A 27,452-nucleotide genomic window follows, 5' to 3' on the forward strand; every position below is an offset into this window, starting at 1 on the left:
TTGGGTTTGTATTCATGTGCTTGGCGAGGACAGTGGGCATTATACGGAGCATTCATGATTCACTGTACTGGGCTGTACACCTGAATTCAGCTTGCCTCCTCTCCCACTCACATCTATGAGTCACACTGCAGACACATTAAGGTGCCTGTACATTCTCCATCCCTTACTGTGAAAAAATATTCAATTCATTATTTGGATAACTTCCCATTAACAGCTAAACTGCCTGCTATATCTGTCAAACACACAGTAGCTATCAGCACTGATGCTCCAGTAGCTTTAGATTTCCAGGTCAGAGAGTGTTGAGATATCCTGTCACTGTCCTCTTATCAGGTCTGGAAGCAATCTCAGCTGAAAAGTCAAATCCTGCCCAAAGTTGTGGTTCTGCAGCTTCCTGCCAGAACACGCTCTGTTTTCACAGTCATGTCACTTATGTCTCTGAATGGCCAGAAAAGGCTCTGTGTCGACTCTCATCAAAAGATTGTGGACTTTAAAACTGATACTGATCGTTATTACTATTATTATCATTATTATTCAATTTATCTGTAGTTGGGGTTAGCAAAATGCCTAATTTGTGCTTGATAATTACAATTTATTCTTGTCTGAAGAGGGACATTGGACTTGACAAAAGGGGCATACCTAAGTTATGTGACTGTTATCACTGGGGCAAAACTGGCAGCCAGAACTGAAACTTAGTATAACAGCCATCTATACATTTAGTTCAGTTCTGGTTTTATTTGCAGACTAAACACCACTGGAAAAATGAATACAGATCAAATTCTTTTGAGTGTGATAAGGTCACAACATAATCACTGTGGAATATCAGACTCATTGCAATGGATACAGTTATACACACACACACATGAATGGATTGATAGTTTATTCTACCTAGGAGGAAAATTAAAGAGTTTATAGAGAATAAGCAAACTAAACTAAATGAAAAAGGGTTCAAAAAATGGGCGAAAGTGTTGCATCAAAAAGAGTGGTTCGCAGTACTGGGCACAAATACTGTATGTGCCCAATGTGTGAAAAAAAAGCTGCTGCTCACAGAGGAGAAAGAATGCAAAAAGTTTGATAAAACTAATGGCAAAAGCAGTTTGAGAAAACTCTAAGATCCTGTATTTTACTAGACTGTTTTGGTTTAGTGTTTTCTCATCCCACACTCGTCCCATATCTGCATGAACAGTCGGCTGGGCTGTTCCTTGAACGCACCTCCTTCTTCCTGAGTGGCTTTTCTACTTTCGTCGCCACACTGAAAGGGAGCGACTGTTGAGTGAGTTTAACCAGCCTCAGATCAGTCCTCCAGGTCAGGACCCTCTCTCCACGGAGACACAGCCTGATAGCGAGGGCTCCCATTGAGGATTACAGCAGGTGTGAAGATCAAATCAGACATTTGGTTGTTTGTGGAAGTGGACTGGAGAGTGGGGCAAGCACCGGCACCGTTTCCCACGGACTAATCTGCCTTAGAGGGCGGGGGTTGGGTGTGTGTGTGTGTGTGTGTGTGTGTGTGTTGTTTTTTTTTTTTAAGGGGTACCACTCATTCTCACACACCCCTCCTCAGCAGCATCCTGAGCAGGTCTTCTAGTCATTTCCACTGTGAACGAGCAACAGGTTGAGCAGAAGCAGCAGCAGCAGTGTGAAGGCGACTGAAGCCTACCATGCCGAGCAAAAGCCAGTATCTGCGCCCCCGGCTGTGCACGCTGGAGAAGGGGGACAACGGCTACGGCTTCCACCTCCACGGGGAGAAAGGTAAGACGGGGCAGTTTATCCGGTTAGTGGAGTCCGACAGCCCGGCAGAAACCTCGGGGCTCCGCGCCGGAGACCGACTGGTGTTCGTGAACGGGGACGACGTGGAGAACGAGAGCCACCAGCAGGTCGTGTCCCGGATACGAGCCACCGTGGGCCGGCTGGAGCTCATAGTGGTGGACCCGGACACGGAGCAGCTGCTGAAGAAACACAACATGAAGTGTCTGAAGGAGTATGTGACCGACGGCGTCCCGTTACCCTTCGACGAGGAGGAAGAGGAAGAGGAGGAGGAGGAGAAGGTGGTCGTGGTGGAGGAGGTCGGGGAGGTAGACGGGACAGAAAACGGGATCGAGCGGCATGCCAAGCAGGACGAGGTGGAGGAGGAGGCGGAGGAGGAGGTGGAGAAGGTGGCGGTGGTGGAGCAGCGGCTGCGGCAGCAGGAGATGACACCCAGGGAGTCCACGCCGGTCCCGGAGAGTAACGGAGAAATCCACGAGCACGTCGACAAGAAGCTGAGCATCAGCTCAGAGAAGGTGAGAGTTCAAATAAGTGCAGAGAAAAGTTTCTGCATCATGTCTCCTCTCATTTCCTCCTGCCCCGCACTTTTCTTTACAACAAGTCATTTCACTACAAACACTCACATGAGAAGTGCACCGCTGAATGCACTACTTAGGACAGAGAATGGGTGCTCTGTGTCATGGTCAACACTGGAAGCTTCACCCACATGCCCCTTGCTGCAGATGCTGCCAGGCTGGGGGCAGGGTCAGCTGGCTGGACATTTGCTGTGGGTGGAGGACAATTAGAAAAAACCTGGTTCAGCCTGGTTCATGAAAACAGGGACCAAACTAGACTGTGACCCTTCTGTCCTGAACCTCAAACTGTTCCTCGACTGTCCTCTCAAGTAACTTATTTAGTTTGATATTGTTTGTCTGCGGCTGTTTTCCTGTGTCTCAAAGAGCAACCACTTGAAAATGTGAGAGCATTCAGTCTTTTGTTATTACAGTGACGCCACAAGGTTAGGCATTAAGTTGGCAACAATGACAGGCTGCACAAAAGACAGGGAAAACACCCAGAGAACACATGGTGTTGTGTCTTTGCGTTGTGTACTGTAGAAAAAGACCATAACAAAATATGTGACATTGCGAAATACTCTGCAACAAACAACAGGAAATGATTTAGTGTCATTTTTTTGAAAATCTCCCCTAAATGAATCCCACAGTAGGATTTTTTTTTTTTTTCAACCTTTGATCTTTATCTGTAAAACATTATGGGCACAGTCTGACTCCGCAGTGGCCAGTGGTTGCTGTGTCTGCCCTGCTGTCAGTCTGTGCGGCTGTGAGGTTCATTAGAAAGCACTAGAGGAGAAGGGGGTCTCTCCAGTCGGGAACATCTGTGCCCCTCGCCGCTGCATCCTGGATGTTTACCCCCGAGGCTGTTTCTGTCCGTGCCTGACTCTCCTCCTCGGTACATTACTGTGGGTGGGAGTGAGGTGGGAAGAAGTGCACAGCCAGCAGCGTTGGCCAAGAAGCAGATAAGACCCTGCTGTGGTCTTTTCTCTTCATCTCTCCTTCCTTCTGGCTGTTGATCTACCTCTGTGTCACTCTGTCTGTCTTGTGTCTAACAGCATGGAAACAGAACATCCAGTTCATCCATGTGCTGTCCAACTCTGTCCAGAATTTCTGAGACACTAAGCAACCTTTCTGGCAACTGTGTGGTTTGATGGAAGTGAAAATTAATAATAATTAAATTGTTCTCTATCAAGCCCCAAATGAAGCTTTTCTACATGATGTGGTAGTGGTGGGATCACGGACAAGCGTGTAGCTACAGTGTGCTGCTGCTGTGATTTGCTGAAGCTGCCAGGAGGTCAGGGAGGTCAGAAAGGTGGTGACACTTTGAACTTAAAGGGAAAGTGATGATGAGGAATCCTGTAAAAACTGTAAATATTCACACTTTAGAAGCTGGAATTTAAAATCTGTGAATTGTGTTGAATCTTGTAAGAATACTTTGTCTGCATGGTCTTCATATCCAAATTCTGTTTTTTGTTTTTTTTTTGTCAGAGACCATTTCACCATTATTTTGCAAGAAAGCCTTCAGTGGTAATGTGGAGGAAAAAATGTGAAGGAAAACATAAATGTCCTGTCTCCTTCACTGAAATGTCACGCTGTCATTACTGAGTGCAGTGGTTGACATTTTGTCATAGGTGGCCACTCACTGCCTACTTACAGCCTTTTTTTTTTTCACCAGAACTGTGTAATAACAGCTTTCACATATGCAGAGCATGCAGGGCCTTTTGGAGTTATGTTTCTGGTATTTAAGGCGCACACTTGTGCTCAGCGCTCGAGCACTGCTGGGCTGTGTTGTTTGTCCTAGGAATATACAGCGATTGTTCCTGTGTTTACTCTCGATACTCTCTGCAGATGGCCTAATGGACCTGTGGCAGTACAAGTCACACTGGCACGCAACCCAGAGGGAAGTGGCGTCGAAACAAACAATAGCACTCCTAAGAAACGCATTTTCACTGCTAGGATTTCAATTTCAACAGGCTCCCAGAGTTACACACCTGGAGCAAAGAGCAGTTCAAACCATGATGAGCAGTGAGCCCAGTTGGGAATTTCGTTTTCTTGTAAACGCTTTAGTGAGTAGAAAACCACAATTTCAGAAGCAGAGGAAGTTACTTAGGGACAGAAGAAGACACAATAGAGTGTGTGAGAGTGTAAATTGGACTCGAGGGATGCAGATTAGAGCTGCTGTGTCTCTATGTTACAGTCAGAGGCACCTCAGGGTCTGTTTTGCATCCACTCTTTCTGGAATTTTCTCCCTACATCCTGTCCGGCATTCCTGTGCCCGAGCCCTGTGGCCCGGCCAATAACACACACACACACGCACACATTCACAAAAGCCCTCACAAAGCTCACACAGGACAAACACACTCATGTACAGCCTTGTAAGACACACACAGCATTGGTTTAGCAGTCACACTGACGTCCGCACACTGCCCGTCTGGCCTCGTCTTTGAAGCGACACAAAAGAGGGTTCGAAGAGCAACGCCCTCTCCGGAAACCGAGGAGCTTTGCTCAAGGTTGCCATGGTTACGCTGATGTTGTGTGCGTGTGTGTGTGCGTGTGTGTGTGTGCGTGTGTGTGCGCAATCCATGTGGCATGTATGTATGTGTGAGGATGGAAGTAGGCGAAAGTGAGACAGTGCAGGGGAGGTGTGAAAAAATGGATGAGCAGTGATGAAGGTCAAAACATGGAGCTCGGCCCGAGAAGAAAATAGGAGCCACTGTCGTCATAATGGAACAAAACACACAAAAACACATCATCTGTTCCAAAGGTCGTTGTTTCATTTACCAGGCAGTAAAATTTTCTCTCAGCCGTTGTGGAGTGCAGTGAAGTAGCAGCGGATGCTCTCTCTCTCAGCTCATAGTGCAAATCTACATCCATCAGCTCATCCAGAGGAAGACTTGTGGAAACTAATTTACATGTGTGTCTTTTCTGTCTTACTCAAATGTTGAGTGTTTGAGATGGTTGTAGAAAATCTAGTCAAAATTATAGCTGAAATGAATCACTTGATTAATTGATTGATAACAATTGTTATAAACTGAACATCCTTGGATTTGAACCATTTTTTTTAATAATGAATTGATTATTCAAGAAAATAAAAGTCCGATTAATTAATGAATTAATGAAAAATATCATTAGTCGCAGCTTTTGGTCAAATTCCTAACAACACTTTAGGAAAAGCTAATTTTCACACTGTGTTTGTTTTAAAATGCACAGCAGAAAAACAAGAAATGGAGGAGAATTTCATTTTGCAGTTAAACCCATTGAAATGTATTTTCCAGGAGCTGCATTTGTTTAATCACACTGTTTTTACCTCTCCAGTGATTCATTCAGAGAGTGTGAGGGTGAGAAGCGTTTGGGAGTCTTCCTCATCACTGTTGGCTGCTTACATAAGCCAATCTTTAAACACTAATTACAGGAGAGGAAGAGTGGTTGTGTCAGATGAAATTGACTGTGGTTAGATGAGATCTGGTCTTTCCAAGAGTGTGTGTGTGTGTGTGTGTGTGTGTGTGTGTGTGTGTGTGTGTGTGTGTGTGTGTGTGGGTGTGTGTGTATGAGACTCCCTTCTAGTATCTACATAGAAATCACTGGAGGCCTGAAATTAGACAGGAAGGCGACTTTATGTCGATCTCCCCATTGGTTGTCACTTCTCTCCTTTAATCTGCACATTTATATAAAACCTACTTATTAAAGAGCTCAAAGCTTCCACTGTGTTCACCACATATGGACGGCTTATTTTTTTCCCTTGCTTTACATAGAAAGTGTGGTTCTTTAACTGCATGGGACGACACGTTTTCCCTAAACAAATCGTCCTCGAGCTGTTGTGTGTGTGAGGATTCGGTCTGTATTTGTGTACTCTCAAATGTGTGGCCCTCGGTCAAGTTTAGTGTGTGTGTCGTCCTGAAGCAAACCCTGAATTTAGCTGTGTGTTTTCAAAGTTATGACAGCGAAATGTCTTTTCCTCTGCAGGAAATACTCAGATATGGGTTTGGATATTTGTCCGTAGTTTATGGCACCGGGGAGGGTAACATCACACTCATGTGACATTCTCATCTGTGTTCTGTCATACCTCGTTCTGCAGGGTAGAATAACTTCAGTTTTGAGAGTTTACCTTTAACACATTCACTGATACCTGATGTAATGGCTTCAGGAATAGCCTGTGGATAAGACTTTCTGTTAATAGAATAGACGTCAGCGTTCGGTGACTATTTGTCATGCTATAAAGGCAGAAATTACCACACCTAACTATTTGAGCCAGGACAGTCAGGGGGTGTGTTTCTGGCTGCCTGCTGCTGTGTCTGTGGGAGTCTTGGCCTGTGTGCAGACCCCAGGACTTTTGTGCTGATTTCCTGTCATTGTTGTTTTTTTGGAAGATTCCCCCACCTCATTGTCTTGATCCACTTCTCACCCCCCTGGACTGCAGTGAGAGGCCCAGCAGCTCATTGTCAGACAGCTAACTGTAACATTAAGGCAAGATTAACTCTCTCATCTTCACTGTGTATCTGACCAAGAGCAGCAGCGGCGATGAAAACATTCATAGCATAATAAAATGTAAGAGGCATTAGCTCAATAGGATATTCTTTCAGCAACAGACACTGAATCATGGTTCAAAGTAAACAATATCTGCAGCTGATAGTTGCTGTGTTTGCTGGTTATCATCAAAGCCATTGTGACAAAGTCAGGTATTGTTTCCGGCTGTGTTTAGGTAATGGAGTGTGTGTCATTGTGGTTGTCTGACAGGATGAGGAATACATAATGATTCATTCAGACTGGCCGCACGCTTTGCTTGACATTTGCTCGTTCGTTTGGGCATGTGCGGCATTTATATATGTTTTGTGTGGGTGTTTGTATGTACTTGCATGTGCGTGTGAGATAGCTTGGGAGTCACCCTTCCCTTCCCTCCTCTTTGTTGATTGTTGGGCTGCGTGTTTCAGGGGAAATTGTCTGCATGACAAGACAGGGCGGAGGGTGTTCGGGACTTCGTTGTGTTTCCACTCACAGATTTGTGGAGGTTTAAGTGTAACATGTGTAGGAGTACAATCTCAAGTGTGTAACATGTATGAGCTGGCTGATAAGACGTTGAGCTTTGTGATGTTAAATACTGTGATATGAAATATTACATTTTCCTGCTGTCTGAGATTTTGTTTTACCCCTTCATTCAGAGGAAGTCACATAATGCTGCAATGATTAGTTGATTAATCAATTAGTTGATCTTATTCAAATTGTTTTTATCTGACAAAGGGTCTCAAACTTTTATGCTTGAAAAATGGAATTGAAATTGATTTTGAAATTGATTATATAATATAATATTTAATAAAATAATAATTTTCGGTATTCCTTAAAAAAAAATTTACTTCAAAAGTTAAAGTTATGCCATTGTAGGCAATGTTGCAAATCATTCACCAAGACTGCATTATATGATGTATATTATATGATATATAATGTAATGAAAAACAGACCATTTATATTTATCCTTAAAATTGGATTTTATACATTTTATCAGTATCACAGTGTAAATTACATACACTGTAATGTTTTTTCTATATCTCCCACCCTCCTGAGTCATTCTCACTAAGTCAAATGTTTTTAGAGAAACGTGATTGTGAGATAATGTGATTCATTATTTATCTTATTATATTTTATCTTTAGCAGTAATAAAAAGAAATGCACCAAGATAATGTGTATCACCGTGCTGTAATGGAGGAATTAAGATTAAGAAAAGGTAACATATAAGAGATGTGTTTTAGTATTTTATCCCAATATGTCCTAAAAACTGCAGGTAGTGGCCTTATTCCCTGTTTAGTTGGTGCTGAGTTTAATATCTGCCTCTTGACAAATAGTTTTTTTTGTATGTCTTTTGGGTGGGAATCACAGGGAAACTCATGATACAATTCTATCATAAAACATCGCCCAAGATAACACGAGTATCACAACGAGGGCAATTATGTTACTTGCAGTGTTTTGCAAGACAGACACGTACAAGGAAGAAATAAAAGCACCTCTAAACTCATAGAAGACATAGTGTTTGTGTGTGTGTGTGTATGTATGTGTGTGTGTTATGTACAGCTAAAGAAACCTAAAATTATAAAAAATTAAAAAGACAAATTCTATAATGTACTGTATAGGGTATGTATGGGAAATACAGCTCAAATTCATACTACATCCTAATTCTATACAATATATAATATATGGTAATTGTCATAGTACACTGTTTTAGCAGTTGGTATACAAAAGAATCAACATACTTAAACACAACAACAGAAAGCAAAATATGTTTTCTTTCGGCTCCTCCGTTACTTTGTGGATAAATAGTGTCCATCAACAGCACACTCAAAAACCTACCGTATTTACTATGCACACTGTTTGCCTGCTTGTTGTGCAGTGTGAACACACTCTGTGTGTGGGTAAGTGGGATAGATTTAGGACACACGGTTTTTATAAAGGTTTTTAGGGCATTTTTGCCTTTATTACACAGCGGACAGTGGAGCGACGACAGGAAATGAGGGGAGACAGAAGAGGCTGGGGGTCATGCAGCAAAGGTCCACGGCCAGACTTGTGGACATTGTGATTACATGGTCAACATCTTAAACTCCCGCAGCCTCCAGGATGCCCTGGTACCAGCCTTTTTAAACAATAATAAACAACATAAATTCATATAGTATGTACCATTGTTTAAATGTCAGACAGTCATAAACTAGTGAGAGGATGAGCTGCCCGAAGGCACAAGAGTTACGTCTCAAGCAAAGGAAAGATAAAGTTGTACCACATCACAGCAGATCATTATATTGCTCTATTGATTGGGGGTGGAACAAATAATCGATAGCGGCTTCGCGGATCAGAGCACTCTCTCTCTCTCTCTCTCACTGAAACTTCTCGGTGACGTCAGTTCAAACAACAGCACCGCTGTCCCGTCCTCAAGGCCAAGGCCAGTGTGGCAGTGTGGTCAGGGGTGGAATGGAACCTGAACAGCGTGTGTGTGTGTGTGTGTGTGTGTGTGTGTGTGTGTGTGTGTGTGTGTGTGTGTGTGTGGTGGCTGGTGATTGGGTCTCATGGGACGCTGTATGAAGGCTCCACAATGCCACATTCCATTTCCCTCTCCATTCTGCTGAAGGTTCACCACCCCGGCCGGACAATGAGCCGGAGGGCCGCGCCCTGCCGGGGGTGGAGGGGGAAATGAGTCGCTGCTCGCCCTGAAATAGACTCACCCCCCTGCTATCCACCTCTCCACCCTCTGTATATAGCAGAGGCACCATATATTGGGTATGACCAAGACAGAGCAAATAAACGTACAATGTTGATGTGCATATTTACATTAGCTAAAATAATACCAAACCAAGGAAATCCAGCGAACAAAGCAATCACAAAATACTTAAGATTTCATTAAAATGAACCAATATAGTTTGCTTTCCTTGCGTCGGTTTGTTAGTTGATGGTGGTATTTTTGGCCATGCACTTTGTTGATCCTCTGACCTTGCCTCTGGTACTATTAAAAGTTGAACAGTACTTTGGTTAATGACTAAAGTGGGTGTTGTACCAGACCATTGCTGGAACGCAAAAATTTCAATTTACCAGTTGATCTACGTTCCAGCCCTCACCTACGGTCCTGATCTTTGGGTAGTGACCGCAAGATTGAAATTGCGGATACAAATGTACAAACATCCGGAGGGAGCTTCAAAGAGGAACCAGTTGAGGTGGTTCGGGCATGGCAAGGGCCTACCATTTGGCCGTTAGCATATGCCAACATTTGGTATGCTAACCTGTAAAAGTAAGACGATGAACATGAAAAACATCTGTACACAATGTGTCCAACATACAGCCTCATAGAGCTGCTAGCGTGCCACTCTCTTGTAGACTTGCTGTAAACTACCATCACCATCAACAAAATGTATCTAATCTTTTTTATCGTTCTTTGGATTCTGATAAACAAACACACACGAAGAAGATGACTGACTGTGATGTTGAAATGTTTCCTGTGCAGCTACAAAGAGAAACAGCCTCATCATTTTACATTTTACATTTTGCATCTATTGGTAAATTCAAGGATATGTATGTACCAGTCACCCAGGCAGCATCCATCAGAAAAGAAAACAGATTAGATATACGTTTTTATATCGAGAGTTGTCTCAATAATGCAACACAGCTCCAAGGCATACTTTGAGTAAGGGGCCTGACTTTTTTCTTGGTAACTATCAGTCTTTTGCTCCTGCTAATACATGTCCCACTAAAAGATGGATGCAACAAGTCAAGTTGAAGTAACTGGGTAAAAAAATATTCTGAGAAATGCAGAGAATCACTAAATTAATTACGAGGAGAGCTACAAGAGGGGAATTTTTTTAATTAGAAGATCAACTTAACTAATTACACATTAGATTGGTTTTATTTAACTGAAAAGCTTAAGTGGCACTGGGAATAAAATGAACCCTTTTAATGTAAATGTAACGTTGAGTGTGATCACATTTCCACTTCTGCTTGAATATAAAAATGAGGTTCTGCTTTTATGAGACTCAACCCTCTGTGGTAAGTTATCTCAACTTATCTCAACTTGCATATTCTTGCATCATTCTTGAGTGTGATGACCAGGATAGAGGAACTAGGTTCTAAAGTTTGATAGCTCATTGGTGAAGGTCTGCAAGGGTGGGGGGTGGGGGGGGGTCAGGGACAGGAAGACTGGCTTAGGAGATAAAACTTGTTGACTAGATAGGACAAAGAGAGATAGGACAGAAGTTGGCGGTCAGTGTTGGGCTGATTTTAATGCAGTCATGATTTTAAAAACGAAAACTCTTGAGCAAAGGCGCAACATGCAAGATCATTTTCAAAGATCTTCCTGTCTGGTAATCAAAACCACTCCATTTGTTCTTATCAGTGTCTGTACCCCTGCTGTGATGACTTACTTTTCTATTTTCAGGCCTCCCTGCTAAAGAGTCTATTGTAATGGGAACCCTGAGCAGAACCTTTCTTCGGTGTCTTTTGTAGAGCTAGTTTGTCCCATCCTGAAATTGGGGGGGGTGGGGGGGCACAGTACCATGCTTTGTTCCCCCCCTCTGCCTGCCTCGCAGCTGGTTAAATGGTCCAGTTTGAAACCCAACACCCCCATCCTGCCTGAGGGAGTGGTGCACTCCGTACATTCAAGAGGACAAAACTGGTTAAAAAGGAACCAGGTTTACGTCAAACATTTATTAAGCCTCTCCTTGAGGCCGTTAATCTCCGTCAAAAACTACACATGGCAATCACAAGGACCGGGAGGCCAACAATCTGTCATGTCACTGAGTAACCGTGGTGCCTGGCAGTGTGTCACTTTGGCGGTAATTCTTTATGCTGATCAAACAGGCCGAAATCATGGGAGAGCTGCCTTCTCTTATTAGAGCAACAGGGGGGATGAAGTAAGCAGCCCAAGGAGAGAGGGCAATACAGAGGGTTGAAAGAGAGACTGCTTTAGATGACATATCTGCATGCAGAGCTCAGCTGAGTGTGACAGCTTTCAGTTGATGATTTGCAGAACTTCAGGGACGTTATCAGCAGCTGTTTGGACAGAAGAAGAACGTCTGAAAAACATCAGTGATATGTTTATTTAATTATAGGAAATTTTCAGCTTGTGACCTTTTTTCGTGCAGTTGAGTCAGAGACCAGGAGCTGTGCAGGAATGACACAAGCCGGCAGTAATAAATGTCTCATATGTGTGCTTCTTTATTAAGGCCTGCAGTTTCACATCAGTTGTCTGGCCAAGCATGGGGGAAAATATGAAGTAACTGGCAGGCTGAGTGGCAGGGCTGCAGCCTCTGGCATCACTCTCACAGTCACACACTCTCACACACACACACACTCTTTCACACACAGACTGCTCCTTCCACGCCAGAGACTGAATCGCTCACAGCTACAGCGTTCCTCTGTCATACTGAATCAGCATGAGTCTGGCAGATGCAAATCTCCAGTGGCTGAGTCAGAGACTGATGATCATGATGGATTATTATGGAGGTATATGTTGCCTTTTTATACTCTCCGAAGAGCTTTAGGGGATGCAAATCAGGCAGTCTGGCTTGTCAAACATTCACCCGTCAGTAGCTTCGAAGCAAAAAATGGTCTGTCTGTGCTCTGTTGGAGAAATGCTCATGTAAATGCTGATATTTAATATATTTTACTCGCTGGCAGCATATGGCACTTGATGGCAATGTCAGTCTCTCTGTTGGTCCACCACACTGGTTCAGACTGAAATATCAAAGCAACTATTGGATGGATTGCTGTTACATCTTGTAAAGACATTCATGGTCAGAGGTTGAGTCCTCTTGATGTTGGTGGCGGTGTTGTCCGACTCAAGTCCTGATTTTCGGGACTCGTTACTCGACCTGGACTAGAGCACTGATGACTTGGACTTGAACTCGGATGTTTGTGAACCACAGTGTACGACCCCGCAGAAACATCCCCTTTCACAACATACTCACTGACTTGTTCCAACATGCTCATTTGTCAGTAAAACATACAGTAAGGTTGTTAAAACCCATAGCTAGGTCTTCTGATCAAGTTGAGCACCGGAGCCCATCTTTGAATTGGACTCAGACTCAACCTTGATGACTCAGACTCGGACTCTGATTCAGATGATAGGGACTCGACTCGGACTTGTCTTGACTTTCCTCAGCTGTACTTTGTTTGGTGCTAATAAGCTGGCTGTAGCTAAACTATAAATAAACCCACTAAACATCATGTTAGCACTGTCATTGGGAGTATGTTAGCATTTAGCTCACAGCACTGCTGTGCCTATGTACAGCCCCGCAGAGCTGCTAATATGACACTCTTAGTCTACAGCACAATGCCTCATTTTTGTCTGTTTATCGGCTCTTGCTTCATTAAATGTGAGCGTGACAGATAATGAACAGTAGTTAGCAATGTCATCCCTTATCACATGACCCATCAGGTTTGCATCTCTACATAATGGCTACATAATTTCTATCATGCCTCTTGCATGATAGAAATGGACTTTTGGACTGAGCATTACATTTCAAAAATATCTATGAACTTTATTAACCAAAAACAGATTGCGGAGATCAGCGATTTATTTTCGAGTCAAGAGAGAACAAGAACATGCGATTCGAGGTGCTGCAGTTTGGTCAGAGTTCATGTTAGTTGAATTTTGCCTTGGTATCTTATCTCCTGGTTATTGCTGCTTCCTGAGAGAAACCAGAAACATGTCTAAAACAGGGTTACATCAGCCTCTGGGTTGGGAACCTGTAAACTGTGCATCTTAAAAACAAGAGTAACTGGAGCAGCAGATGTAGTGAGTTTTGTGAGACGGTGGTGTGACTCAGAGGTGTGTTTAGAGAATATTAAGATGGGCCCTGGTATTGTTTTGGAGTGATTGGTATTCAAAGCAACTTCTTATTTTTAGTTGCCAAAGTCTGTGCAGAGCAGATACATTAGCTGCCTGAGAGACGGTGTGTCTTAATGAAAGAGGCTGTGGTCTAACAGCAGCACACGCAAGGGTGAAGTTGAAAAGACTTTTGTCTCAGTGGAAAAAAAAATATGACGCAATATTTCTTTCTACATGAAAGAAACTGGTTTCACTTTACTTGGACTGCCCAGTGTTACTTAACTTTGTATCCACCCAAGTCATGTTCATACTGCGGCAGTGATGGTAGCTACTGTTAGATGAATATTAACACCAGTGGATAAGTTAATACCAAGCAAAGTATTATTGGCTCAAACTCAGCTCAACATTAGACAACCAAAATATCATGTTACTGAAAATTATACCTATGTTTTAGGGCAGCGAATCTCAGTAAAACTTATCACCCAGTGTAACGATGGTATTATGACACACAGTATACTGTGAGACAGTCATAAACATCACATCATAGTTTAGTTTAATAGTTTCTTACTATTTTTCACTATTTTTAGTTAATAGATCAATAATAATTATACATTTTTAATAGAAAAAGATATGGCCCATATGAATCAATGATCAACATAATTATTATGTGCAGCCCAGTATTAGATTATTAGGCCCATCTGTATGTTCTATAAACTCAGCCATCTTGTTGTAACCTGCAGCGTGTTTCCAGGTTTTGTTCGGCTCCCTGCACAACGACTTTTCCTCGTCACTCTCTTTCCTTCCTCCTCCTCATCCCACAGAGGTAATGAATGCACAGACAGTCCTGCCAGGATAACCTAAAAATCTGTCTTATTAAAGGAGAATGTTTTATTGAAGCTTTCCCATTGTTTGTGTTTTTAATCTCCATCTTCAATCCATCATTCCTCCCTCCTTCCAGCATTCTCCTTATAAACAGTGTGTTTCGGGTTTGAGGATGATACTAAATGTCAGCTCATAGTTAGTGTTTATGTGGGGGGAGCAGCAGGTTAATCCGTGTCATATTTACCTTGTGGTCGTGCTAGTGTTTGTTTATTAGATTTCAAACACAGTGATGTCATTCTCTTCTCTCCAGCGAGATTAAAATGTCTTTTTATTTACGTTTTACAAATACTTTATCCTCTATGTGCTAACACGTTTTTGCACATATCTTTGGCTGGGTTTGTATATTGATTTCTCTTTCATGTCAGGAAGTTGAGCCAGCACACAGGGAAGCGTACTGAAGGAAGATGTGTCAACAGTTCCTGTTCAACACTTCCCTCCTCAAAGGGAAAGTTTGTGTCACTGACAGAGCGTGTTGATCTCGAAACGCTGTTTTTCTGGGCAGAGAGGAACTTTTCACACAATAGAAAACTGTGTGACTTTGATATTAAAGTGATAAACTTAGAAATAGCGAGACGGGAAAAACTGGTATTCCAAACGAGATGTCATGTCACATTAAGTGTGATTGAAATGATTTGCTTGATGGTCACGGAAGCCTTTTTCTCATCAGTTGGAGAAAATCCATCTAAGCATGAATAGGAGCTTTACATGGTGCATCACACAAGAAGGGAGACCAGTATTCTCACAGCCCTGCCGCAAGCATACGATAACCAAACTAAATCTGAAGAGTTAGCACAAGTAGATGAATTAGTCTGTGTTTTCCCTCCGCATATGATGTACTCACAGACGCTTTAGGGTCTGGAAAGTGCTCTAAACAAAATACAGACTCTGAGAGGAAGTATAAAAATGTTCCTTATTTGTAGTATCAGTGTAAATTTGGGAACACAGATCTGTGAATCTGATTGTATACATTATGATATCAATTTGTAAGTTAAAGAACGCCTCCCTGACTGTCCTGCGGTTTTACCTTTTTAATGTGCCCGTATATCTGCAGCTCATTTTGTAACTGTGTATCTCAGATTTCTGCTGTAACCTCACGGAGAACTTGCATTTTTGTATATTTGTTGATGTGTCAACAAGACATCTGAGCAATGTACGGCAGAAAACATGCGCACGCTCACACACACACACACGCACACACACACTTGACAAGTAGTGGGTCCTTGGTTCCCCTCATGCCTTGTGTGTGTTCAGCAGATTCCACAGATTTCAGACCCGCGTGGAGATTCTTCTGCCCTCCTGTCCTCTCCGGACACAAACCCCCCTCTGTTGTCCCTGCCAGAGCCTCCCTCACCCTCTCTCTCCCTGCGCAGGGATGCCTAATGGCAGCCACAGCGCCCGATGAGTGTCTTGATAATTCAAAAAGGAAATCATCTTGTTATTTCTTTTGTGTTGAGCGCCAGACTTTATGCAAGACTCTGCGATGGCACATCTAGAATACATGACGGGAAGCTCAGTTAGTTAATTCCAGCCTTTGCCAGAAGAAAACACAGAAAAAACAGCACTTCTTTGTTTAGTCTGTGCTTCTGTTTGCATAAAGTAACCATACAAGAAGGTGGTTTTACCTGAAGTTTGGAGGTAACACTTGAAAAGCTGAAGAGCGAGCAATCAAAGGCGACCATTTGTGTATAATCAGTTACCAGCGGGATGAAACGGCGACTGCAGAACTCGTATCAGGAGCACATCTGATCAGCGGGACAAATGTTCAGCACACACTCCTGATGCTCAGCAGGCTCTTGACAGGGTTCTACACGAAGGTGGCCAATCTGCATCAGTGATGAGAGCAGACTGCTGTCAGCAAAACTGCCTTAATATTGAATGTTTTATATGTTTTGTTGCCGTGACAGCAGCATATCTCAAGGGATGACAGTGATGGTCTGTCAGTCAGTCTATGTTTTTGGTTATTCAGTCAGAGATATCGGAATATCTCCCACTTGGTGAAAAGAACAACAACATCTATTAAGCGCTGCCCTAATATTTGTGCTCTCTCGCTCTCTGGTATGTTTTTGTCCCTGGGGGGCCACCGTACAGACCGTCTACACTGATTAACTGATGTGATGTGTGCAGTTTGCTGCTGTCACACCAGATGATTTTTATTTATTCTAATTCTGCTTTTCTAAAAGCTTGAACTGGAAACAATATTAATGATGATAATAATATATCTTCTTCTCAACATGCTTGTGCTTCCCATCTGCTGTTCCTGGAAATGGAACCAAAGATCAAAAGTGAAAAGTCTTTTTTTATTTTCCAGGTGATTTACTGAGAAAAATAGAGAAGTTCATTCTTGGCAGAGATGGGAGGTGTGGAGTGGGTGGAGCGTTAGCTCAGAACAATTGGCTTGCATAATACAGTGAAGTGAAAATCACTCATTGCTAGTGTGAAGTTGTGTATGAGAGAAAATGTTGAGTCAGATGGCCTCAGTTATTATAATGTCCACCCTTAATTTATGTCCAGTCATGTTTTTAATCAATTAGCCTGCTGCCTGTATTTTCTGTAGAAAGTGACTCATTCGCTCTGACTTATTTGTAGAGGTTGTCCATTGTCCATTGAGGGAGGGAGCGTCAGGTCGGATTCGGTCACTCTGACAAAGATTATCCTGACCAGCGAAGTCTCCTGTGCTCTCCTGTATGCCGCTCCGTACACTGTGCTTTGACCTCTTCGAAGACAAAGCCATTAAAGCTCCCTCTGCTAAATAAAGAAACTGCTTCATCCATACAGCGGAAGGGAGGTTCTGGGATCGAGATTGAGTTTTTTCCTGGATGACAATACAGCTCTAACTCTTCCTGCCATCCCAGAGAGGGACTGGACTTGACAGGGCGAGGGGAGGTGGTCAGAGGTCAACGCCCAGCTTCCATTGTGCTTCTCGGAGCCTGGAACGTTCAGGGCTGCGGACCACACCGGAACTGGTCCCTTCCTCTAAAGCCCCCATCTGCCCCCCTACCCAAATTCTCCACAAACCTTCCCAGCAGACCTCCAATCACATGCCTCCAAGACCCTCTTCCTTCCTGGCGAGCAGCTGGAGTCACGTGGAGTCAAACAGCAGCTCCAGTTTACTCATGATCGTTAAAAACACACTGCACAACACATCAGCATGCAGCAGCCACCTGCATGTTCAACCTCGGCTTCATATTTATGGTTAACGATTCACTGGAGCTGTCCGTTATCTTTGTGCCTCTCGTTCTTCCTGAACAGACACCCATGGTGGAGGTATTTTTTAAAAGCTAATGTTGTAATGTTTCTTGAATGCCACATACTGTGTATTAACAAAACCCGTGTTTTCTTCTGTGGTTCCTTTCAGGAGGTGTGTACTGAGCCGCGGCCACGTCTGTGTGTGATCCAGCGAGGGTCTAACGGATATGGCTTCAACCTGCACAGCGAGCGCGCGCGGCCGGGCCAGTACATCAGAGCCGTGGATGAAGACTCTCCAGCAGAGAGGGCAGGCCTGCTGGCCAAGGACAGGATAATACAGGTACTTTAATGGGGTCAATGCTGGAGAACTGTGGGAGCATGCTGGGATGTAAGTCAGTATGGTGTGTGAAGAGGGACATTTTGGAACATTATTATTGTCCTGGTAAGATGATTTTCTAGTCTAGAAGTCCTTACACATTTTTGTATGTACGTAGTATTTCTATAAATCCTGAACAGTTTTCAGGAAGTTTCCTTTTGATTTAGTGACTTTGCTTCATCACCTGCCCTAAATAGTTACAGAGTACAGTTACAGTTACAGTGTAATCTTTATGAGAAGTAACTGATTACAGTTCTTAGAGTTACCCAAAAATATCCATGCAAATAGCGTATCCTGATTGGTCTGCCATACTTCCGCTCTAGACAGACTGTAGTAACTTTTTTCATTGGGATAAAAATAGAGAAGAATGGTGTGGCGTGTAATCAGGCCTCACCTACCTCTAAAGAATGACGTAGAAAGTCTGTTAAAACAAAAGAATGATTCCTGTAATCTAGTACTTCATTTTACATACATAGAGTATGGCGTGATAAAATAACCACAGCTTTTCCACCTTGAATTGATTAAAAAATAGTCACAAATGCCATAAATTCTTCTTGCTTTTTTTTTTTTAAGTGCGACTATTGCATCACAATTTGTAGGCATGGTCTCGTAGCTGCACCGATGTCATCCTTATCTGTACCTCGAAATCATTATAGTAAAACATTTTCTAGTCTAGATGTAACAAAGGGCAAGTTCAATACTGTACTCAGAAGTGATCGGGTCTTTTCCCAGAGTTAACTGTGTGTTCAGAGGAATGCGATGTGGACTAACAGCCGCTGTGTGGGGTCTTAAATCCCCCAAGGGGACTTGGTTGTAACTGTCACTGCAAGCAGCCTCACACTGGAGCAATCAGCTTCTTAACTGGTCTGAGGTCTGCCCTGCCTGCATCATTACAGTGTGGACTGGCCTAAAGAGAGACATGTGTGCGTAAGGGAGTCCAAGTGGCATACAGTGCATGTAAAAAATATGAAAAATGTGAAATGTGAAATATTGAAAAATCTCCAAATTACTTCCAAATGGCTAGTTAGTTCTGGATGCTGTGTGGCTGCTCAAAATGAACTAATTAACATATTGTTTTCTCTAAGTTAGTCATTCAAATGTTTGATAAAAGTTTAAACTATAACACTGTTCACAAAGTTTTCACTTTATGTGTGACAGTCACTTTTTTTGTCAGTTTTTAGTCTTTTTTTATTTACTCTCCTTGCAGTCCACAGATTTGACAACCACAAGGCCATGTGGTTACGATATATACAACCAATGATCCTCCCCACTGTTATTTAGCCAGTAGAAGCAGAAACAACTCACAATGAACGTCTCTGACTCACTCAGTGCAGTGGTTTTTTCAACACGTGGTCAAACTCAAACCAGAGTGGCGGCACGTCCACTAATGTGGACCATCATGCACGCCTCCTTTCGCTCCCTAGCTGAATGTCATTTCTGCCTCCCAGCACGTGAGTGTGAGCGACTGTACGGAAAATATGAGAAGTAGAGAAAAACGAAGAGGAAGAATCAGAGCTGGATGAGGACAGAGAGTGCAGAGGGATTAAACGAACCACAGACTTTCAGGTCTGGGTTAGAGTCTTGCGAGGGGTTTCTAGTCCCCAACAGGGCCCCAAGACAGACACACCACCCACTGGGGAGCAGGGCTTTGTGGGGAGTGGACAGCCATTGTTACTGCCGTTACTGGCCGAGCAGCTATTGTCCAGCTTCCTCTGTGGGACTGGCTTAGACATGCCGGTCCACCCTATGACCTAAACGCACTCACACACATACACCCTTAGAGACATTTCTCACATGCTTTCCCATGGTGATTTTATCCCACAGCGCTCAGCTGGTCTGGAAGGGAACCACCTGACATATTGAGTTACTGTAGTCCACAAAGTACAGCTGTCATAGTGTCACACAGTGAAGGGCCAAGTAAAATGTGAACACGAGGCGGAAAACAGTCGGCTGTCCAGCCCTTTACAGAGTTTGTTTTGCAAGTTAGTGGTTGAAAGTGTGTGTGTGTGTGTGTGTGTGTGTGTGTGTGTGTGTTTGTGCGAGCGTACGTGCATTTCGGTGTGGACACACAGGATATCCTGCACTGGAGCCTCTGGCAGACAAAGTGATAATATTGAGAAAGAAATCCTGACAGTGATAAAACAGTTTGTTCACTTCTGTGTGGGAACAAAGACAGACGGGCCGAAAAAAAGAACCAATAGTGACTTTTCTGAAGGATTTCCCGTCATGCCACAAGTTTTCTAAAAACACCTCAAATAATCCTTTCTTCTTCTCCTCAGGTGAACGGTGTGTCAGTGGAGGGGAAGACGCACTCACAGGTAGTGGCTGCCATTAAAGCCGGCGGGAGTGAGACCCGGCTGCTGGTGGTGGACCCCGACACAGACGCCTTTTACAAGAGGTGCAGAGTGGCCCCCACCTTGGAGCACTTGTCTGGTGAGAGGTCACACAGATAAGACGATTTCACCATCACTAAGAGGCAGGACAAGTTACGTTCCAGCAGCAATTGTGTGGCGAGGACGGGGTGAATGACTGCAATTAACTCGTAATACTTCACTCCAAGGTCATTGCCAGTCAACAGCCGTAGTTACAGACGTGTCGTAGACACTAGTCGTCGTCTCCTCTCCTTTCCTACAAGTTAAAAGTCTGTCCCAGTTTCATGGCTCTACTTTTTCCTCCTCCTTTATTTCTTTCTGTCTGTATTTCTCCCACACTATCCTGCTTTCTTTCTCTGCCAAGAAACACAGATAGACAGGGAGACTGAGCCACATCCTGCCCCCACCTTATGTTGCTGTCCTGTGGAGAAAGTTAATCTTTCAGACATAAATAGATCAGATCAGACTGAACAAGTGTTGTTTGTTACGTGTGAAAGTTTAAATACAGATCTCTTTCTCACAAAGGCTTTAATATATTACACTGCAAATACATCTGAAAATAATTCTAAATCAGTAATGGGACAGCATGAGAAAACATTTTTAGAACAAGGTCAAATTAATGGCAATTGTCTGTCCCTTTCAACTGCATCTTGTGATTTCCATCATGTGATAAGAAGTAATCATTCATGGGTATATAAGTTTCAGGTTTAAGCTCAATAATTACATACGTGACTGATTTAAGGGATTATCTTTTTGCCCTCTATCAACAAAGAGGCATGGTCATCCCAGGGGCTGGTTGGTGTTCAGTGCTTTGCTCAAGGGTCATGGTATATCTACCAAACCCCCCAGGGGGAGCCCTAGTACAGTCTGTGGTTTAATGCCTGTGTTTGAGAACCATCCCCATCAAACCCCAGCAGCTGATCTTCAGGCAGGTGGTGTGTATGTTTTCTCTGCTTTGCCAAATGTCTGACTCTGCACAGACATGGTGCTGTCTGCTGTTGGCAAGGCAACAGCCTGGCTAAGTGGGGAACCCTCTGTATCCAAGAGAGAGCTGTTAGTCAAAATAAGGACACTGATTCTTCTTATAATGATATTTGAGATATTACACTTGTTAGTGTTGATAGTTAACCCTACCCCGTGCTCCTTGTTCATTATCAATAAATTCAGTGTTCACTTAAGTGATCCGACCAATAAAAGAAGATAGAAATACTTGGTTACTAGTAAAAATTCCACTTAAGTGAAAACACAGAAGAATTATAAGCAAACAAACTTAAAAAATGAAAAGTCATGGTAGTGGTCGTGCAGTGAAATGAATCTGCGGAATATTTTCTCTATTGATCGATTGATTTTGTTTATAAAATATCAGACCATAGTGAAAAATCCCTTGGATAATTTCCTACTGACATAGGTGACGTCTTTACGTCTTATTCTGTCTCACCAACCGTCCAAAACCAAAACATATTCATGTTACATTCATGTGTGGCAAAGAAAAAGCATGGAACCATAAACGAATTACCGAAATGATATTTGACAATAATAATAAAATAATTGCTGATTAATTTTGAATGGATTAATTGACAAATCGGTGCAGCTCTAATTTGAACTACTTTATTTAAGGTTAGATCACAATTTAGGGGTCAGCTACTAAGGGTCAAGAGATAAATGTGAGGGGTCGAGAAACTCAGGTTTTGAGAAATATTGGATAAATTTCCATCTACTGGCCTCGAACTAGAGAAGATAACTCATAGCCATCTGAAACATGACAAGAGACTCCAGGTAGTCACCACTGCAGATACATGTAGTGCAGTATAAAGTACAATATTTCCTGTGGCATAAAATGGAAATACTCAAGTAAAGTACCTTCACTGAATGAAACTGCAGATGTTTCATAATAATTTCCTGGACTTTTAAACCCTCTGGTGTTTCAGTGCAGGATTAAAAATAATAACGCCCGACAGGGGAGAGAGATTCCAGTGAGGTGTTTCCCAGGTAACTGCCTGCACTTCACATGCTGCCCACTCAGAGGGCACCTGCCTACACTGACTCTTAACTTCAACACACATTCACACTCATACACACTAACACACACACAGACACACTCTCTCTCTCAGCAGCCTGGCTGGCCAGCACCTTTGTTTGGTTTCCAAGGCGCTCGCTCCAAGTGGCCTCTCAGCCTGGAGCTGGAGCTGTATTAAGACCTGGAGATGCTCCTCTCAGAGTCAGGGGCACAAACACACACACGCAGCAAAGACCCGAGGAGGACTCGAATCTCAGATTAACTCTGAAGGACCAGCTGCTATCTACCATAATAGCTCATTATTAGCTAAAAACACTTTCCGGCTGAGGATCAGAAGGATGGAAGGTAAGGGACAGACCTTTGTGATGATGTCTGTCTGCAGCTGCCACCTGTCAGAGTCAGGTTTATGTTAAAACATGCCTGCATGGGAACATCATTGAATTTCTACAAGAGACCAAACTGCAGATATCTTAATAGGTAAAAGGCCTGTGGCTTCATTGGAGGAGCTGGAGGAGGGGAGGTAGAGAGGACCCAGAGGAGCACCTCATAGAAGATGAACCGTGTATGAATAATAGATGATCCGCTCATACCTGTGCTATGTAATAGAGTAGGTGTTGGTGGAATGAAAGGTGAGCTGCAGAAAGACTCTTGATCTGTCAGAGTGGAGCTCTCTGCTCTGATGGTGTAAGACTGGAGGTATCATGACACAGTGAGGACCAGTGAGACACTGATGCCCACAGACAGAGAAAAGACAGAAAGAGTGTTTGTGTTTTCGGATCGTATGACTGATTCTTGTGTCATCTTCATGCCTGCAGGTCCACTGCCAGAACCTGTCATTAATGGAGGAATGGAGGAGAAGGTAAGATTCACCGGCAGCAAAAATATCATTGGGGGGGGGGGGGGATACAAGGTGACACTTTAAAGTGTGCAGCGCTATCATTTGGTTTGGAAATGTGCTTTAGAGCAAAGCCAGAAGTAGAAGTTGAAGTGAGCGAGGAACTGTCGATCTCCCACTGCGGCCATTTCCCTCTTCACCGATAGAGCCTCTCCTTCCTGGCAGAGAGCAGGACAATAATAGTTCAGCCTTCTGCTTCGAACAGTCTGCAGCTCCTCGTGTGGCACAGACTGCAGCACAGCGGGCCAAGGTCGAGCAGTGTTTGAAAGTAACATGCTGTGGTTTTTTTTTCTCAGGTGTGGTTTGCCACATAAAAGAACTGAGAGGCTGGTGAAGTGAGTTATTAACCACAGAGACGTGGACTGATCGGACTTTTCCTGTCATTGTCTGAACGCTCTGGTCTTAATTGTATTGTGTGGTGTAGAAAACCCCACCCAGCTAGTATTCCATTAACTCCATAAACTGAATTATTTGAAAGGGTGTGACCAAAGACAGAGAGTAAATAAAAAATAAGAATTATTCAGTATATGAAGTAGCTTAACCCACAATTCATTCTGTGGTGTGCTTTAAACCTAAACGCTGCACTTACGAGCTGAGGCGTGGAGAATGTAGCAGCTTCATGTTAATCCTGTTGAAGTATTTGGGTGTAATCCAAAAAGAGACAGAATGACTACCACCACTGTAGGACGCAATGTTAAGCTTAGTTAAGTGGCTGCTGGCGTCACCTTCATATTTACTGTACGAACATGGGAATGATATCAACCTTCTCATCAAAAGAAAGGTTCTTTCTCAAAATGTCAAGCCATTCCCTTGAAATTCTGTACTGTAGAAAACTGTAAAACACACACACTGTATCCCTGTGTGTGTTTGCTTACTTTCTACATCCTCCTTAGCTGTCAGTGACATCACAGGAATGCTTTTTGAGGGTCTCTCAGGTTACCAGAGTGTCTTGTTCCTCAGTGAACACACTAGACTTTTATGTAAATCAGTGTTGATAAGACGTGATAATACCGGACGTGTATGAAGACCCCAGAACACAAACTAAAAGAAACTACTGTGTGCACTGTGGCTGCCTTCCACACTTGGGCATCTGGCCAGATATGCAAAGTGACGCCTGACCCCAGCTTCCCGTTACTCAGGGGCTGAATGTGCAGCAGTGAAGTTACATGTTCCCTGTATTGTTGCGTAACAGACGCTGGTTAAAAGGTTGAAGAGCTGAGGGGGAGGAGGGATGGCAGGAGGTCGGGCAGCAGTCGTGTATGAGGTGAAAGATGTGGTTTTTAGAGGGTGTTCAAAGCCTCACCATGCTATCTTATCAGTTTATTCAAACTGCTACAAAACACAAGGAACAGAAAAATCACTGAATGATATGAAGAGTAAAACCAGGAAGAGTAGCAGGAAGAGTGTCTCAACACTTTCTCAAAACACAGTTTTCATTCCCTTTGCTGATTCAATGACCTCCACCCCAATCATATTCACAGATGTACAAACTTCCATATACAATTGATTCACAGATCAATAAATGTGATATGTTAAACAGTAAAATTATTGAAAGACAAAAAGAAACTCAGAAATCAACATTAATTGCTTTTACACTTTACTTTAAGTTTTACATAGGCTTCACTGAATATACTTTTATTAAACTAATCAGTTGTTAAAAGTTTGAGTTTGAAAAGCGCAGACCATTTCACTGGAGCCTGAAGTTACATTAAACTTGTGCTCAGTAGAAAAAACAACTTAAATCCAAGGCTGCCTCCCTGTGGAGAGATGTGGTACTGCACCAAGTCTGGGGAAAAAAGGATGATAGTTTCCCAGTGCACTTTTCAAATGTGTCTCCCATGCTGAACATTTCTACATGGGCTCGTGGTCGCATCTATATATATCCTAAGCTGTCAGTGCGTGTAATGAAAGAGATGCTGATGAGTGTCTGTGTTCCCAGGTGAATGGCAGAGGGGCCAAAGAGGCAGAGAGGGACTCAAAGCTGTCAGTCAGTCCCTCTCCATCCAACGCCTCATCCAACACCTCGCTCACCATCCCGCCCACAAACACCCCACCTGAGGTACGTTGCAGAAACAAGTCACTAGTAACAATCTTAGTGCAATTTTCAAAAACATAAGGTGCAACGTGTTTTTCTTAAATTTTTTTTTTGCTTTTCCTGTCTTTGCTGTTCCTGTTTTATCTTCTCCAGGGTTTGATCAAGGAAGCCATCCCAGCTCTCAACCTGAGTCTGCAGCAGGTCAAAGAGCTCGCCCACCAGAAACGATCCAACAAAAGAGCTCCACCCATGGACTGGACCAAGAAAAATGAACTCTTCAGCAACCTATAGGGCATCTCAGATCACCTGCCACACACCCACACACACACAGATTTTTATTATAGTGACTTCGCAGAAAGAGACATAAGAAAGACATTTTTTTATTATTATAATGACATTATAAGAGCAGTTTAACTATTGGCAGAAGACAAAATTCAGGCCGTTCTGTAAAATATAGTCTTCATATTACTCTTCATGTTATTATAACCCAGATATTAAACGTATAATGTGCTACTAACAATGAAAGATGCATATGCCAATGAAAGAGAACTGGACCGTGCTGAAAATGTGTATGTATGTGTGTATTTGGCTATTTTTGCCCTGTGAATATGTGGGCATGGTTTCCTTTGTGTGTGTCTGCGTGTGGACCCTTACAGTCTGATGCCTGTGGAAATGAGGAGGCGTAGATCATCATGCTTCATTTAATAATCCGCTCCTCTTTATATTAACATTTAAAGCATTAAAGTGTCGTCTGAATGACAGCAGGACAAGCCACATACTGTAAAACCAGCCTGACAATCTGTACTTCATTTATCTCCAATTTACTCAGTTATCAGTTTAGGGATCAAACATCTGACACAGGACTGAGATATATTTACTTTTGGGTCATTTATTTCAATGTAATTCACTCTAACTTTTTTCTTCTACAGATTATATGTTAGAGCTGTATGATCCTTAAAATAAGATATACACAACATGTTGCTTTCTAACATGAAACTCCTTTTGGGAATCATTTGTGATTTTCTTTTTAGGGAAATATTTACTGATGGCTTTAAACTGGAAAGAACTCTTATTTTAATGTGGGTTATCTTATAAGGTATGTATATATCATATATTGTGTATATTTTTTCATTTGTCACATAAATGTCACTCTCTGAAATGAAAATGATTTCAGCTTAATCCTGTGTCGCTACAATGCCATCCAACATTCCTCCATACATTGTCTGAATATGTGATATCATCCTTTGAATAAATGTGAACTACATTTTATTATGAGTAACTTATACCGTCCTTATACTTTGCCATCATGTCCGCTGTGAATGGCTGCTCAGTTCACATTTTTTAGCATAATGGAAGATTTTTATTGCTCCTTGAAAATGCTTGGTGAAAGATTTTTACACATTTCTATTGATGTCTTAAAACAATAATTATGTAACTTTTAGATCACATATTTCCAAAAGAATGTATGTGCTTCACTAGATTTTATGTAGTTTGTCCAATATTGAGAAAAATGTGATGCTTTTAAAACTGAATGATTGAATTGTATGAAGAGTTGTAGATTGTAATAAATCAGTCATCACAACAACATTATCCTGTGGTGTTGGTTTTTATTCAGATATGTGAAAATGAATGACAGTGATGCCTCATTTACATACAGTAACTTGCTTTATCAGATATGCAGCATTAAATATGTGCACTATTCTGGTCATGCTGTATATCAGTTATCTACAGACTGACCTGATGTGAACACCCTGTGTACTTTACTGTGTGATTTTGCAGATAGTTTGTATTAAAGCAGCTATAATCAATATCTGTATGATACCAATGTACAACGGTTACCATTTGTAAGGTCACTTGCAATGATGAAACCAAGATCCAATTATCCAATTATTATACGACTCTGCAGTTCCCCCCAATTTTATGGCGCTTGATAGAATCTTTCATTTTCTAGCCTGCCACTGTTTTGGTTCACTCCCTCTGATTTCATAGTCATTTTCAGCCTCAGTAGGCAGCTGTTTACAGCAAAAATGAATGAAATGAATGATAATGACTCAAAATGAAAGATAATGTAAGTCTGTCTCTGC

General features: G+C 42.6%; 1 protein-coding gene across 1 annotated transcript; it reads left to right on the plus strand.

The window, feature by feature from the left end:
* Positions 1–1,229: 1,229 nt before the first annotated feature.
* Positions 1,230–26,955, plus strand: nherf1b (NHERF family PDZ scaffold protein 1b). The gene is made up of 6 exons (XM_023401036.2): positions 1,230–2,276; positions 17,843–18,013; positions 20,329–20,482; positions 23,254–23,297; positions 25,273–25,392; positions 25,522–26,955. Exons 1-6 carry the CDS (start codon positions 1,656–1,658, stop codon positions 25,657–25,659), a joined length of 1,248 nt encoding a protein of 415 aa, XP_023256804.1. The 5' UTR covers positions 1,230–1,655; the 3' UTR covers positions 25,660–26,955.
* The last annotated feature ends 497 nt before the right edge of the window (positions 26,956–27,452 follow it).

Source organism: Seriola lalandi, unplaced genomic scaffold (assembly GCF_002814215.2).
Source record: "Seriola lalandi dorsalis isolate HSWRI2012SDOR001 ecotype SW California unplaced genomic scaffold, Sedor1 jcf7180002053387, whole genome shotgun sequence".
Taxonomy (NCBI): Eukaryota; Metazoa; Chordata; class Actinopteri; order Carangiformes; family Carangidae; genus Seriola; species Seriola lalandi.

Coding starts and splice junctions, on each gene's coding strand:
- nherf1b (XM_023401036.2), top strand. CDS start 1,656: ATGCCGAGCAAAAGCCAGTATCTGCGCCCCCGGCTGTGCACGCTGGAG. Junction 18,014..20,328: donor CCAAGGACAGGATAATACAG/GTACTTTAATGG, acceptor TCTTCTCCTCAG/GTGAACGGTGTGTCAGTGGA. Junction 25,393..25,521: donor CCACAAACACCCCACCTGAG/GTACGTTGCAGA, acceptor TATCTTCTCCAG/GGTTTGATCAAGGAAGCCAT.